General features: G+C 39.4%; 1 protein-coding gene across 1 annotated transcript; it reads left to right on the forward strand.

The window, feature by feature from the left end:
• Positions 1 to 16556: 16556 nt before the first annotated feature.
• Positions 16557 to 17865, forward strand: LOC126480909 (protein SEC13 homolog). Its single transcript, XM_050104312.1, has one exon. The coding sequence runs from the start codon at positions 16661 to 16663 to the stop codon at positions 17609 to 17611; it is 951 nt and encodes a 316-aa protein (XP_049960269.1). The 5' UTR covers positions 16557 to 16660; the 3' UTR covers positions 17612 to 17865.
• The last annotated feature ends 1227 nt before the right edge of the window (positions 17866 to 19092 follow it).

Here is a 19092-nt window from a genome sequence, read left to right on the forward strand (position 1 = left end):
TTCTTCTTGCTCACAGTACGAGTGTGTTAATCACGACTCTTTTCTGGCTCGGATGATGATTTGACAGTATGTGCAGGTATCAGTTCGATTGTGTCGGTTTTCGATACCCACTGCGTCCAAAGTTGTATGGAGCCATGGTGAAGAACAGCTCAGTGACTTCCTGAAACACCTGAACAGTCTCCATGCCAAAATAAAATTTATCATGGAGGTTGAAAAGAACCAACTGTTATCCTTTCTAAATGTGCTGGTCATGGGGATAATCCAGCAGTTGCAGAATACGTGTCACAGAATCAAACACTCGACAGACTGAAAAGAAATGTCGGTTAGGCTTTTCTACCACACATTATCAGACTGACGAACGGAATCGGCCGTATATTGTGCAAACACGGCGCAAAAACTATTTACAAACCGACAACGAAGATCAAACAGTGTGTCAGATGGGCAAAGGAGAAAAGGGACGCAGTTGCAGTGTCGGGAGTATGCCACATACGTATGGGAAAGTCTATGTTGTAATGACCAGGCTCACGCAATGTGTGAAACCGACGACACAGTAAAATTCGCTGACACGAAACTTCTTTCTATAGAGACGAGCTATCACACCCGCTTGCTCAGGGGATCTATAGAAATACACAAACATGACAATAGTTTCAACAAGAAAGAGAAAACCCTCAAGGTGAGTAGATCCTGGGTTCCCGCGCTACAGCGACGAACGCTGCAGTTACCAAGAGGAGAATCGCAGCGGTAATGACCAAGGAAAAACCCTTGGACGTTGGCGCGAACCTTAAATAGAATCTGCGGCCGCGACGCCGACTTCAGTACACCACCACCAATGGTAGGTGAAGCTTGGACAATGCCAGTCGCTCATGCTGCAGAAGCGTTAGAATAATCATCAAACAAACATCGGCCGAAAAACTCGAGATAGAATCCAACAGGTAATTTGTCGAAAAGTGGCCACAAAAGCCTTAACAATTCATTCATGATATATTTTGTTACCATAATGATCGACATAATGTATCTTAAAGTAAGGCCATACACCACATGAAAGGGCAGGGGAGTAATAAAATATGAGGTTTATGTCCAGCCAGCATTGAAATAACCACAATTGGACATGGTATGAAGCAAAATCAAATGTGTGACTTCTTGTATGGATCTTCTGAATGTTAAGCTATGCTCACACTGAGAGATTTGTCTTGTATACTTGTGCCTGTCACATGCTGTCGGGGTGGTGTGGCACAAGCGGCAAGTTCCGAGAAATGCTCTGTTCTGGTACATGTTCCTGTATCCATTCTCTCATTAAAAACATATCACAAATCTCTGATATATTTTCTACTGTGCAACTGCATTTATTTTACAGGCAGACTTGTGGTGTTCCATCTTGGGTGTATTTGGTCAGCTGTGTACATTCAGTAGCAGTTTGTGAAGATGGGACGAAAAATAATAACAATAAAATAACTGAACATTTTGATGAAAGTGTCTGTTATGGTATCTTACATTCTCCAATTACAAAAACCGCACCGCCAAAGACGATGCAGTTCACCAATTCGTATCTTTATTGGGCTTTTTGGGTCTGGAATTGGACAGCAGAATTCACAACCTCAAGTCACAATTCGCCCGTGGATTTAAAAAATGTTCATCCTTGAAGACATCAGGTTCGGGCAGAGAAGAGCTGTACATACACACGTGCTTTGCCTATAATTTGCTGTTCTTCCTGAAGGATGTAAATAAACCAAGAATGAGCTAATTCGCATCTGAGATAAGCTAGAGCACATTTATTTTACATGATTTTTATCAAAAATATTTATTAATGTAGAAATGAAGGATACTGTATTGTTTATAGTTGTGCACAAAAAAAGAAAGCAGTTTCGATGAAGCCGATAATTCGACACTAAGCAAACAAATATTGTTACTCCACTTGTCATTCGGTGACATAATATAATTATAGGTTTCCAGAGTCGAAACTGCCTGATGGTGAATAAATTCCACTAATTTGTCAATTTCGTCTGAGCAAGTTCTGAAAATAAACGGAGCATAAAGTCACAATCGTTGCTCTATGGGTATCAAGACGAATAGGTTATCGTAGAACACCAAAAACAGACGATAGTATTCCAAAGGCATTTTCGACGACTTTTCGGACACTGTTGAGCCTGTAGTTAAGTATTCTATCTTTTCTGCCTTTGTTACTATTACCTAGGAAAGATTACATCACGTGTTCTTAACAGTTGTATGGGGGTGGATACTGCTCTTCTAATCAAAGGTTCCGATTTTGGTATTTGTAGCTCATGTGCTTGAAGAGCTTATGTAAAGGTTGTATGGTTAAATACACCTCCATCTGAAATACATCTTTGCACTTCCGCATCTGCATAAAGAAACTGGTAATCGGCACTCACTAATGTGAGAGTCATTAGTGTTCCCAGCATGAGTGGGATTTACAATTTGCTAACGTTTTTTATCTAAATTCGCTGTGGAGTGAGGAAAGTTCCAGGGAAACAAAAATTCTTGCAAAATTTCCTTCCATTGGGATTCAGAATTCTGTACTTAAAAAGAAGAAGCAAACAACCTGAAGAACTTTTTTCCTTTTTTTAAGGTACATCAGAAGCGATATGTAGCAAAGAGATTGTCCTCAGTACATCAGCGCCATTGGAAGACGAAGAAATACTTCGAGTACTCATTAAGACCCTTATACATATCCACTTCACAAGAAGCCAAAAATAATAAAACTCTACCGATGATGCTAAAGAAATTTCGAAGCTTGGAAGTGACTAGATTAGATTTACTTTCATTCCAATTGATCCATAGTGAGGAGCTCCTCCAGGATGTAGAACAAGTCAGAAAAACAACAATACATGACAAATATTTACAACTAAAACAAGTAAGCTAATGTACCATTCCACAGGTCCCAAGTGGAATGATCGTCATTTTTTAATGAACACTATATTAAAGAGTCATTTTACAAGTACTAATGCACTGAATTTAAAATAAAAAAGTTTATTTATTTATTTATAAGGTAATAAAAGTGTAATACAACTACTGTAATACTTATTTACAATGAACCCATTACAGCACTGAAATAGTGCAGAAGTTAGATTGTACTGATATGTACATACACAAATCAGTTGGTTTTACTGAGAAATTCATCAATGGAGTAGAAGGAGTTGGCCACCAATAAATCCTTTAGACTTCTCTTAAACTGAATTTCATTGGCTGTTTTTTGTACAAGACTAAGTGACTTTAAATCCTTGTGAAGATTATTATTATTTCTAGTATTGATTCCATGAATTGAGGTGTTGGTTTGAAAAAGTGATATATTTTAATGACAAATTTCATTAAGGAATAAATATATTGGGAAGCAGTAGTTAGTATCCCTAGTTCCCTAAACAGGCTTCTGCAGGATGTTCTTGAGCTCACACCACGTATAACTCTTACTGCACGTTTTTGTGCCCAGAAAACTTTAGCTTGGCTTGATGAATTACCCCAAAAAATAATCCCATGTGACATTATGTAATGAAAGTAAGCATAGTATGCCAGCTTTTTAATTTTTATATCCCTATATCTGACACAATTCGTATAGCAAATAGAGATTTGTTAAGACGCTTCAGCAGTTCTGTGGTGTAATCCTCCCAGTTGAATTTATTATCAAGCTGTAATCCCAAGAATTTAACACTGTCCACTTCTTCTATCTGCTTGTCATTGTATGTTAGGCATATACTCGTGGGACACCCCTTACAAGTTCTGAACTGCATGTAGTGTGTTTTTTCAAAGTTTAGTGACAAGGAACCAGTGATTAATGTCCATGACCTGAGGAAAAAGAAAGACAAGTTTACCTTGTTTGTAAGATATGTCGAATGTGGACAGTGAACTTTCGCAATAAAAACATCTTTCTGTCCAGAAGACAATACAAGAGTTGATTTTTGATGCAAGAGTTGAAGAACTTGAAGAATTTGACAGTGAGGCTTCTGCAAATACAAGTGCAACAGTGGAATTAGACTTTTCACCTGTAGTTAATGTAAACGAGAGGCATCTTAAAACTGTTTACATTTCAACCAAGAAGAATTGAATTTTACTATCCAAATCTTTATTCTGTGTGCCGAATAAAGACTCTAACTGGAGAACTGCATCGCATTTGGATTTTATAATCAGGGAATGTAGGAACACCTTTCCCGAAATCTTTCAATTTGTTTAGTGGTATTGTAATGTACGGTATTAACTTGAAATAAAAGATCAATACAGGTAACAAGCTTCTACCTTAATTTCCCTTTGAAGTGCCTTTACTGTAGGATGACACACTTTTGATATTTTCACACTGATTCTGGATTTGGAAACTTTATGCATGTGCATTAAGGAGCTGTACGAAATTTCAATCAGTAAAAAACGTAATGTAACAACAATTTGTGTAGCAGGAGTTACAGCTATTCGAAAAATTGTATTCTATAACCTGTAGTAATGAGGTGCCATATTTAGTAACACTTCAATGTCTATCATAGACATACGAACAAATTTCTTAAACCCTGTATGTCTTTAACTTATTGTTCACTGATTACTGGACTCTAAGCTCCATGACTACACCATTTACCGAGAAAGTTACGCATTTATCACCTACATTTCTTGCTCCTACTATCCGCCCATCTTACTGTTACTTCACAGCGCTAACGCAAAGAAGTAGAAAAGCATCAGACAGAATGTTCCATGAAACTGACTGGCCACATGTCGCCAGTGAGAACACTTATGTTGGATACTTCTGCTGCACACATGTCTCTGAACTAACAAGGAGAACATGGCAAGTGCCATAATTCGATTTCCCAGAAACTTCGCTTGGTGGAAGAGGGGTCAAAAAGCAAACACGTGTCCCGGCTTATCAGTAGATACTCGACCGTTTCTGAGAAGACGACAGTCAAAGTTTCTGACATACTTTATGCGCCTTTAGTGAGCAAAGCCGAGCTCAGCCCAAGCACTGGCATTGTGGCTTCACACTTTTGCGCTGTGTTCGAAAAACGATTACTGTTTTTATTTTTATTCTTGTTTTTCATCTGTCTACCCATGTCCATAAAAGATTATTACCAGAATGTTTTCCATTGAATACCAAAATAACGTTGTCCTTATACAATCATGTCAGGTGAATGAATTAAAAAATAATAATAATAATGAAAAATACATGAATGAGGAACTAATTTCAAATTGTTTTCGGCGGAATTCCTGTAGTATATATTGATTCATTAGCAATTTCAAGTGGCAGTTTGTGGAAAAGTGATCCGTTATACCTGGTTTGCCACGAAATTGTTGCCAACGCATGCAATCTTTATCAATGTTAATGACATTTATTTCCCAAGTGAAATTCATATGAAGAAATGTCACACCGGCAAACCTGCCTTTGTGTGACACTTTGGTGTTCAGAATTTCTATGTTTAAAATGTTTGTACAATCGGCATCATCCAAGCAAATGCATCAAATCTTCCTGAAGAAGTAACATAAGTATGTAGTATAAGAATTAATACAAGACTTCATATAAGAATGAAATATAAGGGTACCAGAATTTAAAAAAATTGTAACCCTTGAAAAAACCATATGCATATGAATTAATAATATAATTTATCTATAAAAAGATCTGTATAACAACGAGTAACAAAATAATTTACCTTCAAATGCCAAAAGACGTAAAGAAAATGGTACCAATGTGGAAGCATGAGTTAACAAGATCAACACTGGCAAAAACACGTGTGTGTTATAGTATGCAGTAGGTGCACGTGGCCACTGCAAGAAGAGGAGAGGAGGTGCATGAACTGGTGCAAAGTCACACATGCTTCTGAATTGTGCATATGGGTCACCATGTGCAGGTGTTCCCTATCCCAGACAGGTAGACACATGCAACAATCATGCACCTGTCCACGGTTGTCTCCAACTCATGCTCTATTGCGCGACATATACAGATTCAGTTTCTCGCATGTATTTAATTTTGTCTTTGTGTTAGCACTTTGACTGAGTGGTCTAACGAGAAACACATGAAATTTCTCAGTATTCGTATTATCATGGATTTCCTTCTTTCTGGCTGGTTAATTCCATTACTTATAAAGACAGAGTGAAATTAAATAAATGTCTATAGTTCATCACAAATAAGAACAACCTGGAAACAACGATGGCAAATCTGAACAGCCAAAGCCGTCTTAGTTCCTTTATGAGATACTTTAATTTACAAAAATTATTTGTGTTGATGAGAGCAAATAAAAGGACACTGAAATCTACACCAAAGATACTCATCTATACATTACCTTTTGATTTACATTTGGAATCAGAAATGTTATATCTATCACCTGATATTTCTTCCCTAGCCATCAGCCAACCTGTGTGTTGCAGATCCATATACTCATATTGCAGTAACTGCTCCCCTTCATGTTTCAGAAATTTCAGCTCACATTGCACCCATCTTAGACAGTGAATAATCAAAGCAACAACAAAATATTCAGACATTTCAGACACTTTGCACTGCTTTAATATATGACCTCTCCGAGGCAAGCAGACATACGTATTCATGATGCATTCATGACATAAAGTTTCCTCGTGTTTAAAATTCATCATTACGATTACACATTCTGCGAGATAAATAGAATACACATACTTACATGTTCGCGACCTGTTCATTATAAATGTTAAGACTTCAGCAAATGTTTTGTTTCTTGCAATAAGTAATGTTAGGTAGTTCTAAGCCTGCCTTTAGAGAGCAAGTTTATGTTGCGGTCTCACTGGTTGCAAATATACCTGATGGCTCTGAAGAAAAAAGAACAATGTTCACTGCCAGTCACATGGTGTACTTAACCTGCAACTGTAGGTTGATTAGTGGAGCAGTGTCTTTGATTACCTCTAGATGCGAATAGAATCACTCATGGACATACATTGAGTAAGAGGCATGCACCGACATGCACCCAGTTGCAAGTGGGGCAAACCAAGGTGCATGACATCTAGCTGCAAGACACACAGCTATGAATACACCTTAGGGCATTCAATCCTGAGAAAACGAGACTTCGTTCTTATTGTTGTGAGGAGGGTCAAGGTGAAAAGCTGAAAAAGTTATGCAGTGACTGTACTAGCATAGATGGAATCAACGGTTATGGTCTAAATTAATTATGACTTTCGTTCTTGACGACGTGAGGCAAGGTTTTCGTAGTGCTTATTTCAAACACTTCAGATCAAGAGATATCACCCTATGAGGACTTAAAGATGTAGCCCCATACGCAGCTCAATCAATTTATTGTGTTCTGATTCCATATATTGAAGAACTAGTAGAAGGCTATTTAGGCCATTGCAGCACAGATATTTGCGAAAATGTCAGTGCATGCAATAAATTGTTGCTAAGATAGTGTTTTCACATGATGTAATTTTCAGTCTACTGTTTGCCCACCATCTATTGGTCCAGAAAAGAAATTTCAGCGGCAAGCACTGCAGCAAGTTACCCACATGCCAGCACCACCTCAGTTTGATGAAATGGTCTCTATCAGTATCATCTAAAAGATGAATTGGGTAGAGATCTATGCTAATATCTGCAGCCATCTCCATCTGGTGGTACTAGCATGTCTATTATCTTGTAAATAAATGAATGGAGCTGCAAAAGACAAGCAATTGTCACTGCTGTCTATAAGATAAAACTTAAACTGTGTTTCAAATGGTGCATCTTCATTGTAATCAATCAGAGAGCACTTTCAAAATACCACAAATCTAGCTTATATATTTCTTTGTCCCCAGCACCAGATCGAACAGATTTCATTACTTTGCTTATCTACACTCCTGGAAATTGAAATAAGAACACCGTGAATTCATTGTCCCAGGAAGGGGAAACTTTATTGACGCATTCCTGGGGTCAGATACATCACATGATCACACTGACAGAACCACAGGCACATAGACACAGGCAACAGAGCATGCACAATGTCGGCACTAGTACAGTGTATATCCACCTTTCGCAGCAATGCAGGCTGCTATTCTCCCATGGAGACGATCGTAGAGATGCTGGATGTAGTCCTGTGGAACGGCTTGCCATGCCATTTCCACCTGGCGCCTCAGTTGGACCAGCGTTCGTGCTGGACGTGCAGACCGCGTGAGACGACGCTTCATCCAGTCCCAAACATGCTCAATGGGGGACAAATCCGGAGATCTTGCTGGCCAGGGTAGTTGACTTACACCTTCTAGAGCACGTTGGGTGGCACGGGATACATGCGGACGTGCATTGTCCTGTTGGAACAGCAAGTTCCCTTGCCGGTCTAGGAATGGTAGAACGATGGGTTCGATGACGGTTTGGATGTACCGTGCACTATTCAGTGTCCCCTCGACGATGACCAGTGGTGTACGGCCAGTGTAGGAGATCGCTCCCCACACCATGATGCCGGGTGTTGGCTCTGTGTGCCTCAGTCGTATGCAGTCCTGATTGTGGCGCTCACCTGCACGGCGCCAAACACGCATACGACCATCATTGGCACCGAGGCAGAAGCGACTCTCATCGCTGAAGACGACACGTCTCCATTCGTCCCTCCATTCACGCCTGTCGTGACACCACTGGAGGCGGGCTGCACGATGTTGGGGCGTGAGCGGAAGACGGCCTAACGGTGTGCGAGACCGTAGCCCAGCTTCATGGAGACGGTTGCGAATGGTCCTCGCCGATACCCCAGGAGCAACAGTGTCCCTAATTTGCTGGGAAGTGGCGGTGCGGTCCCCTACGGCACTGCGTAGGATCCTACGGTCTTGGCGTGCATCCGTGCGTCGCTGCGGTCCGGTCCCAGGTCGACGGGCACGTGCACCTTCCGCCGACCACTGGCGACAACATCGATGTACTGTGGAGACCTCACGCCCCACGTGTTGAGCAATTCGGCGGTACGTCCACCCGGCCTCGCTCAAAGTCCGTCAACTGCACATACGGTTCACGTCCACGCTGTCGCGGCATGCTACCAGTGTTAAAGACTGCGATGGAGCTCCGTACGCCACGGCAAACTGGCTGACACTGACGGCGGCGGTGCACAAATGCTGCGCAGCTAGCGCCATTCGACGGCCAACACCGCGGTTCCTGGTGTGTCCGCTGTGCCGTGCGTGTGATCATTGCTTGTACAGCCCTCTCGCAGTGTCCGGAGCAAGTATGGTGGGTCTGATACACCGGTGTCAATGTGTTCTTTTTTCCATTTCCAGGAGTGTATTTGCAGTAAACAATCCACAGGGATTTTTTTATAGTTATTACCATTCCCTTGATGGTCGTAGGATGCTAATTTCTCTGTTAAAGAATTATAAGCAACTGTCTTCATGCCTCAGTACCTGTATTCATTCCTCTTAATTTTCCACAAACATGTGTGAGCCTTATGCATTTCAATAAATTCAGCTATGAACTCTCTAGAGCACTGTGACGCATTTGTATTTTAAAATTTACTGTGTGACAAAACAGAGAACACTAAGCTGAACAATCAGCTGACTCAAACATGTTTCATGAGCCAGATTTGCAGCACTCTCCTGTCCATGCGCTATGGTCTGTCTGTGCAGACATATTTGGTGCCCACAAATTTGATCAATTTTGCTCAAACATCCAAATCCAACTTACAGGTTTGTGTACAACTCAAATCTGCACAAATCTCCTGTCCACACAGGGCGATCTCTGTATGCGGATATATAGTTGTGTGTGGACAGGCCTTCAGGCAGTGATAAGTCTAATGTAAGAGGGAGAAATTGAAGAATTTGCATTTTTGCTTTGCTCATTGTAGGACAGTGCTCTGTGTGTGTGTGTGTGTGTATGTGTGTGTGTTTTTCTTAACGTATATATTTTCTACTGTTCTCATATTTGAAACAGAAGAAAATGATCTTCAGGAGATTGAGTGCCAGTAATATTCAAGTTGAAGGGACTTTGTGGAGCACAATTTTGAAAATGTCTCTTTTCAGCACAGATAATGAATGTGTAATAAAATATTATGATTACACATAAAAAAGAGATTATGTCGAAATTTGATGAACATGAGCTTTTGGCGTCATTATGCAGTTCATCATACATACTGTCAGTTGCATCAAGTTAGCCGAATGTAGTAGGTTTAGTCTCACAGTTATAGTTAGATAAAAATATGATGTACACTGAGAAAATGGGTGAAGTCTATCCAAAACATGGACAGAAGGAGTGAGGTCTTGTGAGATGTGGCTTTCTGAGCTGTATTTATTTATTTTTTGTTTTTGGTTTTATGAAAGTTTCATTGATGACATTGTTAAATGCAATGTCATTGTCGATTTTTCTTTTGTGCTGTCAAAGTCTGTGATTTCTGCTAACACAGAGCAGACTTGAGACTAGGACTTTGCTTTGTGGTGTGGTGGAGTAAGCTGTTTTCCTATGTTAAAAATATGGTTCGTATTGTTGTTATTCTGATTGATTGTAACATTTAAATAGCATTTACACTCAGAATTCTCACAAAATATCTGCCATTTTAATGTAACTAAAGCTTAAAATTCATTAACTATCGAGATTTATTTGTGTGATCAAAAACACTCTGTTAATGTCTGATGTTCCAGTGACGCCACAAACTAGGAGTAGGTGAAGCAATATGTGTGAATAGGAGCGCTATGAAGTTTTTACGTACTTTTTCTGCAAGTAGTTTAGTTATTTAGTGATCGAAAACGCAATTCCAATTTTTAAGTAACAATAGAAAGGAATATTGTGAATGCTGATAGTGGAAGCCTTGCAAAAGTTGATGCATTTATGCTCCACCCACTTAGAGTGGTGTAACGATAGAAATTCCTTTTCCTGCCCCCTTGCAACATCATTAAACTCGCTCAAAGCTAAGGAACTATAGAACTTTTGCATATGTGTCTGTATATGATAAGCAGATTATCCACTGTTAGTCATGAGCTACGACCCAAAGCACAACGAAATTATTGTTGGCAAAACTTAGTGCTACTTTCCTTTGTAGAACACATTCAGCAGAGATATTGCATCTAGGAAGCGATCAGTGCCAGCACAGTGGCTCGGCATGTTTAGTCAACTTGAATGGATGAGTATACCGAGCCAAAAAGAAAAAAAAAGTGGCAGAATGGCAAGCATATCGAATTGTAAAAGGATCATACATTTTTAAAAGTTTTTACATGAATCACGAAAATAGCGATAGCAAGAACTGATTGTAGCAGTTGTTTTGATTGTGGGATATATTATACATAGCTTAACATTATTCTTATTCTGAGTCTGGGAAATGGACAACAAAGGATAATTGCATTTATTTTGTGAACAAATTCACTCTTTTGGAAGGCATTGCCAATAGTGAGGATACCACCATGTTCCCATAGTGCAAGAGGTTGAGAACAATGAGGTTATGTGGAGGATATAAAGTGTGTATAGCATACACATGATACAAACGTAAGGGTGGTGATGTTTCAGAGTGTAAAATAATGTTAGTGTCTGAAGCAGACTTACTTCATCCTCATGTAAGATGATGAAACTACAGAAGTTTAAACGATGAGGATCCTAGCTGGACAGTAAGAAGATAAAATCATTGCTTCTAATAAAGTAAAAAGTGTATGATCTCACTAATTAGAAAATATCTTTTTGAACATGATGTCAGCAATTGCAAATGTAAGTGCAAGCAAACACCAAGGAAAACACAATAATATTCTGTTTCTGATAGCTGGGGTGAAGTTTTATAATTGTGATTTGGTTTTCGTATGAGAAGGCTGTCGTGTCGTTTTGCAAATAAGTTAAAATGTTCTTTCAGGTTATAAAACCAACGATCTATGGACATCATTTTCTAGTTGGACAAAAAGACACTTTTCACTACGAGTTTAATTTCGTTGAATGATGCTATCCTTCCTTGTAACAGTGGGAAAGCATATCTTGCAGGTAAATTAATGTTAACTTCACAGTGCAATACATTTTTAATTAAGTTAATGGACAGCAATTTGCCAGTACAGTGCAGCCAGCTAGAATGAGATTTTCAGTCTGCAGCGGAGTGTGCGCTGATATGAAACTTCCTGGCAGATTAAAACTGTGTGCCCGACCGAGACTCGAACTCGGGACCTTTGCCTTTCACGGGCAAGGATATTGCAGAGTGAAAATCTCATTCTGGAAACATCCCCCAGGCTGTGGCTAAGCCATGTCTCCGCAATATCCTTTCTTTCAGGAGTGCTAGTTCTGCATGGTTCGCAGGAGAGCTTCTGTAAAGTTTGGAAGGTAGGAGACGAAATACTGGCAGAAGAAAAGCTGTGAGTACCGGGCGTTAGTTGTGCTTCGGTAGCTCAGTTGGTAGAGCACTTGCTCGCGAAAGGCAAAGGTCCCAAGTTCGAGTCTCGGTCGGGCACACAGTTTTAATCTGCCAGGAAGTTTCATATCAGCGCACACTCTGCTGCAGACTGAAAATCTCATTCTGGAAACATCCCCCACGCTGTGGCTAAGCCATGTCTCCGCAATATCCTTTCTTTCAGGAGTGCTAGTTCTGCATGGTTCGCAGGAGAGCTTCTGTAAAGTTTGGAAGGTAGGAGACGAAATACTGACAGAAGTAAAGCTGTGAGTACCGGGCGTGATTTGTGCTTCAGTAGCTCAGCTGGTAGAGCACTTGCCCGCAAAAGGCAAAGGTCCCGAGTTCGAGTCTCGGTCGGGCACACAGTTTTAATCTGCCAGGAAGTTTCATATCAGCGCACACTCCGCTGCAGAGTGAAAATCTCATTCTAGATTAGAAGCTGTTAGGAATTCCCTAAAATTTAAGGCTGTCTCCAGTTGACAAACGAGGGTAACACAGAAATCAAGCTCATACATTTTCAGCAGAAACAGAACAGAAAGTCTGGACTCACATCATCATTACGGATAAATGGAAAACAGAAACTGTATTTGCCTGAAGAATTAAATATCAAGAAGATGTTTAAGATGTTTCAAGAGACACATCCTACCCATTCAGCGCCATATGAAACATATCCTAAAATATGTAATACAAAATTTAATACTGAGTTCGATTTCTCGTTAAGTAATACAGGCAGTATTTGTAATAAGATTTCTATAACTTTCAAAGCACTAGATGCATGACTCACACATGCAGCAGATGGAAATGAAAGATCTTATCTATTATAAGCATCAGCTTTCTCTATACCTATTTAACTTACATCGACTCTCACCATAGTATGCAGTATTTTATGTTCATCCTGAAACATTAGGAAAAAAGATTCAAATGAAGTAGTCTTTTTCCTTCATCATTATGTCACTATGATACTGGACCCAGAGGTTAAAAATTTGGAAGTCTTCTTTCGCTCAGAGGTGGGGGTCAAAACAAAAACTACACCCTAACCAGATTCCTCCACTAAATAGCCCATCACACAAAGTATTTTGAATGTGTTCATGTGACATTCCCAGTCAGAGGACATTCATATCTTGAAAGTGATGAAGAGATTTACCTCATCACACATAAAACAAAAGCTAAGCTTCCAAAGTACTGGTTGGATAGGATTAAAGATGTGTGTGGGAAACCCACGCCTTTTAACTTTGCTGAAGTTGATGGCTCAATGATACATGGCTGGATTAATTTATTGCAGCCAAGATACAGACCAAAATGTCCATTTCTATCTCCAGTCAGTAAGGAGATGAAGGTAGAATATAGTCTTCCAAGACTTATCACACATTGGAACACTTAGAATCGATCTTGGATCATATCAGTTATGCTGCACCTGCTGGACAAATGGTAGAGGAACCAGAACTTGCAGGTGGAGAATTTTGTTCCCATCATCCTGTTATGAAAGTAAGCTATTAAAGAATTTAGTCACAGATAATGTAATTAAGATGGACCAAATCGTTTCTAAAATAGCAGTTCCTATTTTATAAGAATAAACCTGCTGATACCATGCTAATAGGAGATCATACACCTCAGAACTGCTACCTAGTGGCAAAAAAAAGTATTGTGATCTGCAGGAACTGAAGGTCTTTTGTGACACAGTGACCCAATGGTAATTAACAAACATCTCTTTTGGATAGGGAATTTATTGTTTTATCAGTCTCATTTTATATTGTGTGTTTTCTATGAGCAAAATGTGAAACATGAATACTGCAGTATATAAAAACTGTGATTTATTCTTAATAACTGAAGTTTGTTCCATTGACTATATTTTAATTGTATGTTGTGTAACCCTAGATTGAATGGTTACTGGAAGTAATATACAAGAATATTTAACAAGGATACAGAAAATGAGACACTGCAGCATCTCACTGACCCTTTTTTGTTATTCTACCGACTGGTTTGATGCAACCCCTACGAATCCCTCTCCTGTGTCATCCCCTTCATCTCAGAGTAGCACTTGCAGCTTATGTCCTCAATTATTTTCTGGATGTATTTCAATCTCTGGCTTCCTCTGCAGTTTTTGTACTCTACGTTGCCCACTGGTACCATGGAAGTCATTCCCTAATGTCTTAGCAGATGTCCTATCATCCTGTCCCTTCTCCTTGTCAGTGTTTTTCACATATTTCTTTCATCTCCGATTCTATGTAGTACCTCCTCATTTCTTACCTTATTATCCACCTAATTTTCAACATTCATCTGTAAAACCACATCTCAAATGCTTCGATTCTCTTCCATTCTGGTTTTCCCAAAATCCATGTTTCAATACTGATGACATATTAATCATTATAAATCACTCAAGCCCATTCAAAATAAAAAGAGAAATTTGATAAACAGTATTGTTCTAAAACCAATTTAGCAATGAACAACCTGTAAGACAGATAACTAGATGCACAGATGAATAGAATTTTGTTGTGGGAGTTGCATCGAGGTATGATCTCAGTATTGCATTAAATTCAGAATTTCATAATCTGATTTGAGGGTTATGCTAAGAAACTGAAAAATATACATTCAGAAAAATACACACCTAATCCAATAAACAAAATTATACCTTTAACGAACACTAAAGAATGGTCATTCAAAGCACTGTAAAAATTGCACAAGCATATTTCAATAAACACTGAAACGGTAACGTTTCAAACTATAAAATTACTCCCATGAAAAATATATAAAATTGACTTTAACCCTTCTTCCCGTGTAGTCTTCATATGTGTAATAAAAGACCTATCCTTCGCTAATTTCAGTGTGTTTATGCGTGCTTTCAGTTATAATATAGGCTAAGTTTCGGATAAAGATGAAAGTGAAGCCCTGTTGCAAAATTAGTGAAATTGTTATTACCCATCTATTTCCAACTCCCTTCTTAGGCCTTGAGACATATTTGCAGGTAAGCTGTTAGGAGCAAGACTCAGGTAGCGAAGTGACATCATATTGATATCCCTTCTTAGTGAGTCCAAAAGTCAGTTCACACACACAAGTGTCACCATGGCTAGTGGCATTCTGCAGTTGCATGTGTGAATTCCTAGTTTTTAGTGGTGCAACTCAAGAGACGCAAATTTTGTTATGCCAGAAAGATTCTACTTGGTTGTACCTCGTTGCGCCACTTTCCTTCCACCGCTGCTCCCTGGTGCCAGTATTTCTAAACACAAGCATTCTGTCACAGTTATCGTTGAGTAATGGCTGCTGTGCTACATTCGATTTCAGTGTGTTTTCACTTTATTACTGAAAATATGGAAAACAATAGTCGGCATGTACACTGTCGCAACTTCTGGATCTACAAGAGCAGCGGCACATGTTTGATTTTCTGCAGCAGTGTGTGTGTGTGTGTGTGTGTGTGTGTGTGCGGGGGGGAGGGGGGGGGGCAATATTTGCTAAAGAATGACGTACCCAACAATCTTTTTGGCCGAATAAATTAATACTTGTAACCTAGGAAGCGAGTCATATAAACTTGGTGATTTGTGAAACCAAGCATTATACAAGCTGTGTATTACATGCACGAAATAGTGTGTGATGTGGCTGCTGTTAAACTAAAAGTTAGTTTTTCGAAATGCCTATGTCAACGAATACAATAAGATTCTAAAATCTTGGAAGAGTGACGTGTCTGCAGGCGATATTTAAATGCCAACTGTTGGTTAGTTTGTCATTGCAGACGGCATTTCGTCTCCGAGTGTTATTTCTTTTATAAATGTGTTTGTGGCCCCTGATTTATCCCTGTGCGAAATTTATTTTCGGATCCAACATTTGGGTCTCGTCTCCCTTGCATTTAACTTTGTCACAGCTCTAATGCCACAACCTACACTGCAACATTCATACCCGTCCACATGATTTCAATTGACGCCATACTAAAGTTGTCAGCTGTGCAACTACTTAGAATTTGTGGCGTCCTGTGTGAACAGTAGCTCACGATACCACTACAGTAACTCACAAACTGTGGCACCACGTGTTACCGGTGTTAGTTGGCCCTGCCTGAACTATAATCTCACAGTCCCTTCTAGCGTGGTGTGAACACACCCCTATTTGATGGTGACGTAGCCTTCCGATCCGTAGAAAAGAGTCAACACATTATAAATTGATGTGAAACTAACACAGCCAGCGCAGAGAAGACACACGAAAAACATACATAATGACAAAAGCAAGCAGATCATGTTCCTTTTCGAAATATAGAGGATGTGAACATTTTTCCGGAAATATTTAGCTGGCAAATTTCTTTACTTTCAGTTCTTATGTTGGTCATACTGACTTCCACGTATTGCTTGTCAGAGATAATATACATTGTTGACAGTTGTGTGGTTGTCGGTCTTGAATTTGTTTTCGATTTTGAAGTAAAGTTTGTTACTGTGTTAGAACGAGGCGCAGCAATGGTATCCGTGCTTAACTCAATTGATACTGGGCACGAAGATCTGATACATGATGCCCAAATGGACTTTTATGGCCTCCGCATGGCGACATGTTCGTCAGATCATTCGGTAAAAGTTTTCGACGTTAAGGATGGAAATCAAACACTGACAGCAGATTTGAAAGGTCACTACGGCCCAGTTTGGCAAGTGGCATGGTCTCATCCAAAGTATGGGAATTTATTAGCAACTTGCTCATACGACAGGAAAGTCATCATATGGAAGGAATCTGGTACCTGGTCTATACTGTATGAGTATACGGGTCACGAATCATCTGTGAATTCTATAGCTTGGGCGCCTCATGAATATGGTCTTATACTTGCTTGTGGTAGTTCAGATGGTTCGTTGTCCATTTTAAGCAGTAATAGTGATACGGGAACCTGGGAAGCGAAGAAGATACCAAATGCTCATACCATCGGATGCAATGCTGTTAGTTGGTGCCCGTCAACTGCACCAAATCCATTGTTTGATGCCTCTGCTTCTGGGAAACCAGCTGTGAATACGAAGAGATTAGCATCCGGGGGTTGTGACAATCTTGTGAAGATATGGAAAGAAGAAGGTGATCGCTGGGTGGAGGAATCTAAGCTAGAGATGCACTCAGATTGGGTGCGTGATGTTGCATGGGCACCATCCATCGGTCTCCCGAAGAGCGTTATAGCAAGCTGTTCGCAAGATCGGCGAGTTGTCATTTGGTATAGTGATGATTATGTTACGTGGAATCCCACAGTGCTCCACACATTTGATGATGTTGTGTGGAATGTCAGCTGGTCTTTAATAGGAAACATTTTAGCTGTATCATGTGGTGACAACAAAGTTAGTTTATGGAAAGAGAGCCCAGAAGGACTATGGGTAAGCATAAGTGAGATTGCCAAAGGACAGGCTCAAATGGTTGGCAATGAACAGAGAGCACTTTAAAAGTAGTTGTGTGACCATAAGAGGAAACATTTTTGTAACATTAAACAGTAATTTGTGGTAAATGACTTCCTTCCACTCCAATTGCGGATAATACTGTTGTATACAATCATATGATACCAAAGGAAACAGTATCCAAATGTTACAGTGCATATGTTCTGTGTATGATTCATGAGTTAGAAACCAAGTATTTTGTGGCAAATATTCACCAACTTTTGAATTACATGTTGTTTGTTTAATAAATATTGTTGACCTTATTTGTTATGTGTACTCAAGTTCAAACTTTTTTTGTAAATGGTATCCTTGTGATGAACCTTTTTCCTCCTGTTTGTACCGTCTTTTTCATTGTATTGTTTAATATAGTACTCAACATTGGAAAGAACTAGGAACCTTGTCATACCACTCTTCGAGACAATAGGAAATCAGAAAAGATATGTGGTCTTTTAGTGATACCCCTAATTATTTAGTAGAATGGGTAATGACCTCGATGAGTGAGTGAATTCATATTTGAATAGAACTGGTGAATTAATTGTTTTGTGTCTTGCAATTTTGTCATAAATATGTTACTTGCAATTACCAGAAGTATAAGAATTGCACAGAAGCGTCATTAAAAAAAATTCAGCCTGTCCCCGCTCCATCACAATACTTGCTAGTCATAATATGGTTTGTGCACATAAACATATACTGAGTGTATCATTTGAAAAGTAACGACCTGTGTGAGACCAGGAGAGTACAGAGTGTGATAGTTGTTAGTGTTTCCAGTTTTGAATGGCTGTAGGACTTGAAATTTCAAAATGTGTTCACGATGTGCATATGCTCTCTCTCTCTCTCTCTCTCTCTCTCTCTCTCTCTCTCTCTCTCTCTCTCTCTCTGATCTGTCAAGAAGGAACGTGTTTTGAGGGGCATATTTTCTCAAAATCTCCAGTAGACCTACATAAATTGTGAAACCTACAACCTTTTGTACATTCATTAAGGAAACAATTTTAAAAACTTTCATATATTGCCTGCTATGTGTAAGACTGTATTGGGATTTATAAAAATTAGCTAAAAAGAAGATCGGATTCAATATTCGATGACGATTAGGTCATTATAGACAAGAGTATAAGTTTGGATTGGGGAGGGATGTTGACTGTGCACTTTATGCGGATTCATTTCAGTATTTGCCTGAAAAAATCTAAGGAACTCGCAGAAAACCCAAATCTGGATGGCCAGGTGGAAATTTGAACTGCCATTCCTCTGAATATAAGCCCGAGTCCATTGTCAAACAATTGTGCCATCCCACTCAGTAATACACAGTTTAATTATTGATTACAACAAGTTGTTTGCTGTAGTTTTAGATAAGATGGGTGCTGCATGGAGAATGTTTTATGTTGAGTTAGTTGTCTACTTAGATAGTTTCCACAGTTTACCAGATACAAATTTTGTGCTTTGAAAGAGAGTTATATTCAGTCCAAGCAAATTCTCAGCTCAAAGATAACTTGCTG

Source organism: Schistocerca serialis, chromosome 5 (genome assembly GCF_023864345.2).
Source record: "Schistocerca serialis cubense isolate TAMUIC-IGC-003099 chromosome 5, iqSchSeri2.2, whole genome shotgun sequence".
NCBI lineage: Eukaryota > Metazoa > Arthropoda > Insecta > Orthoptera > Acrididae > Schistocerca > Schistocerca serialis.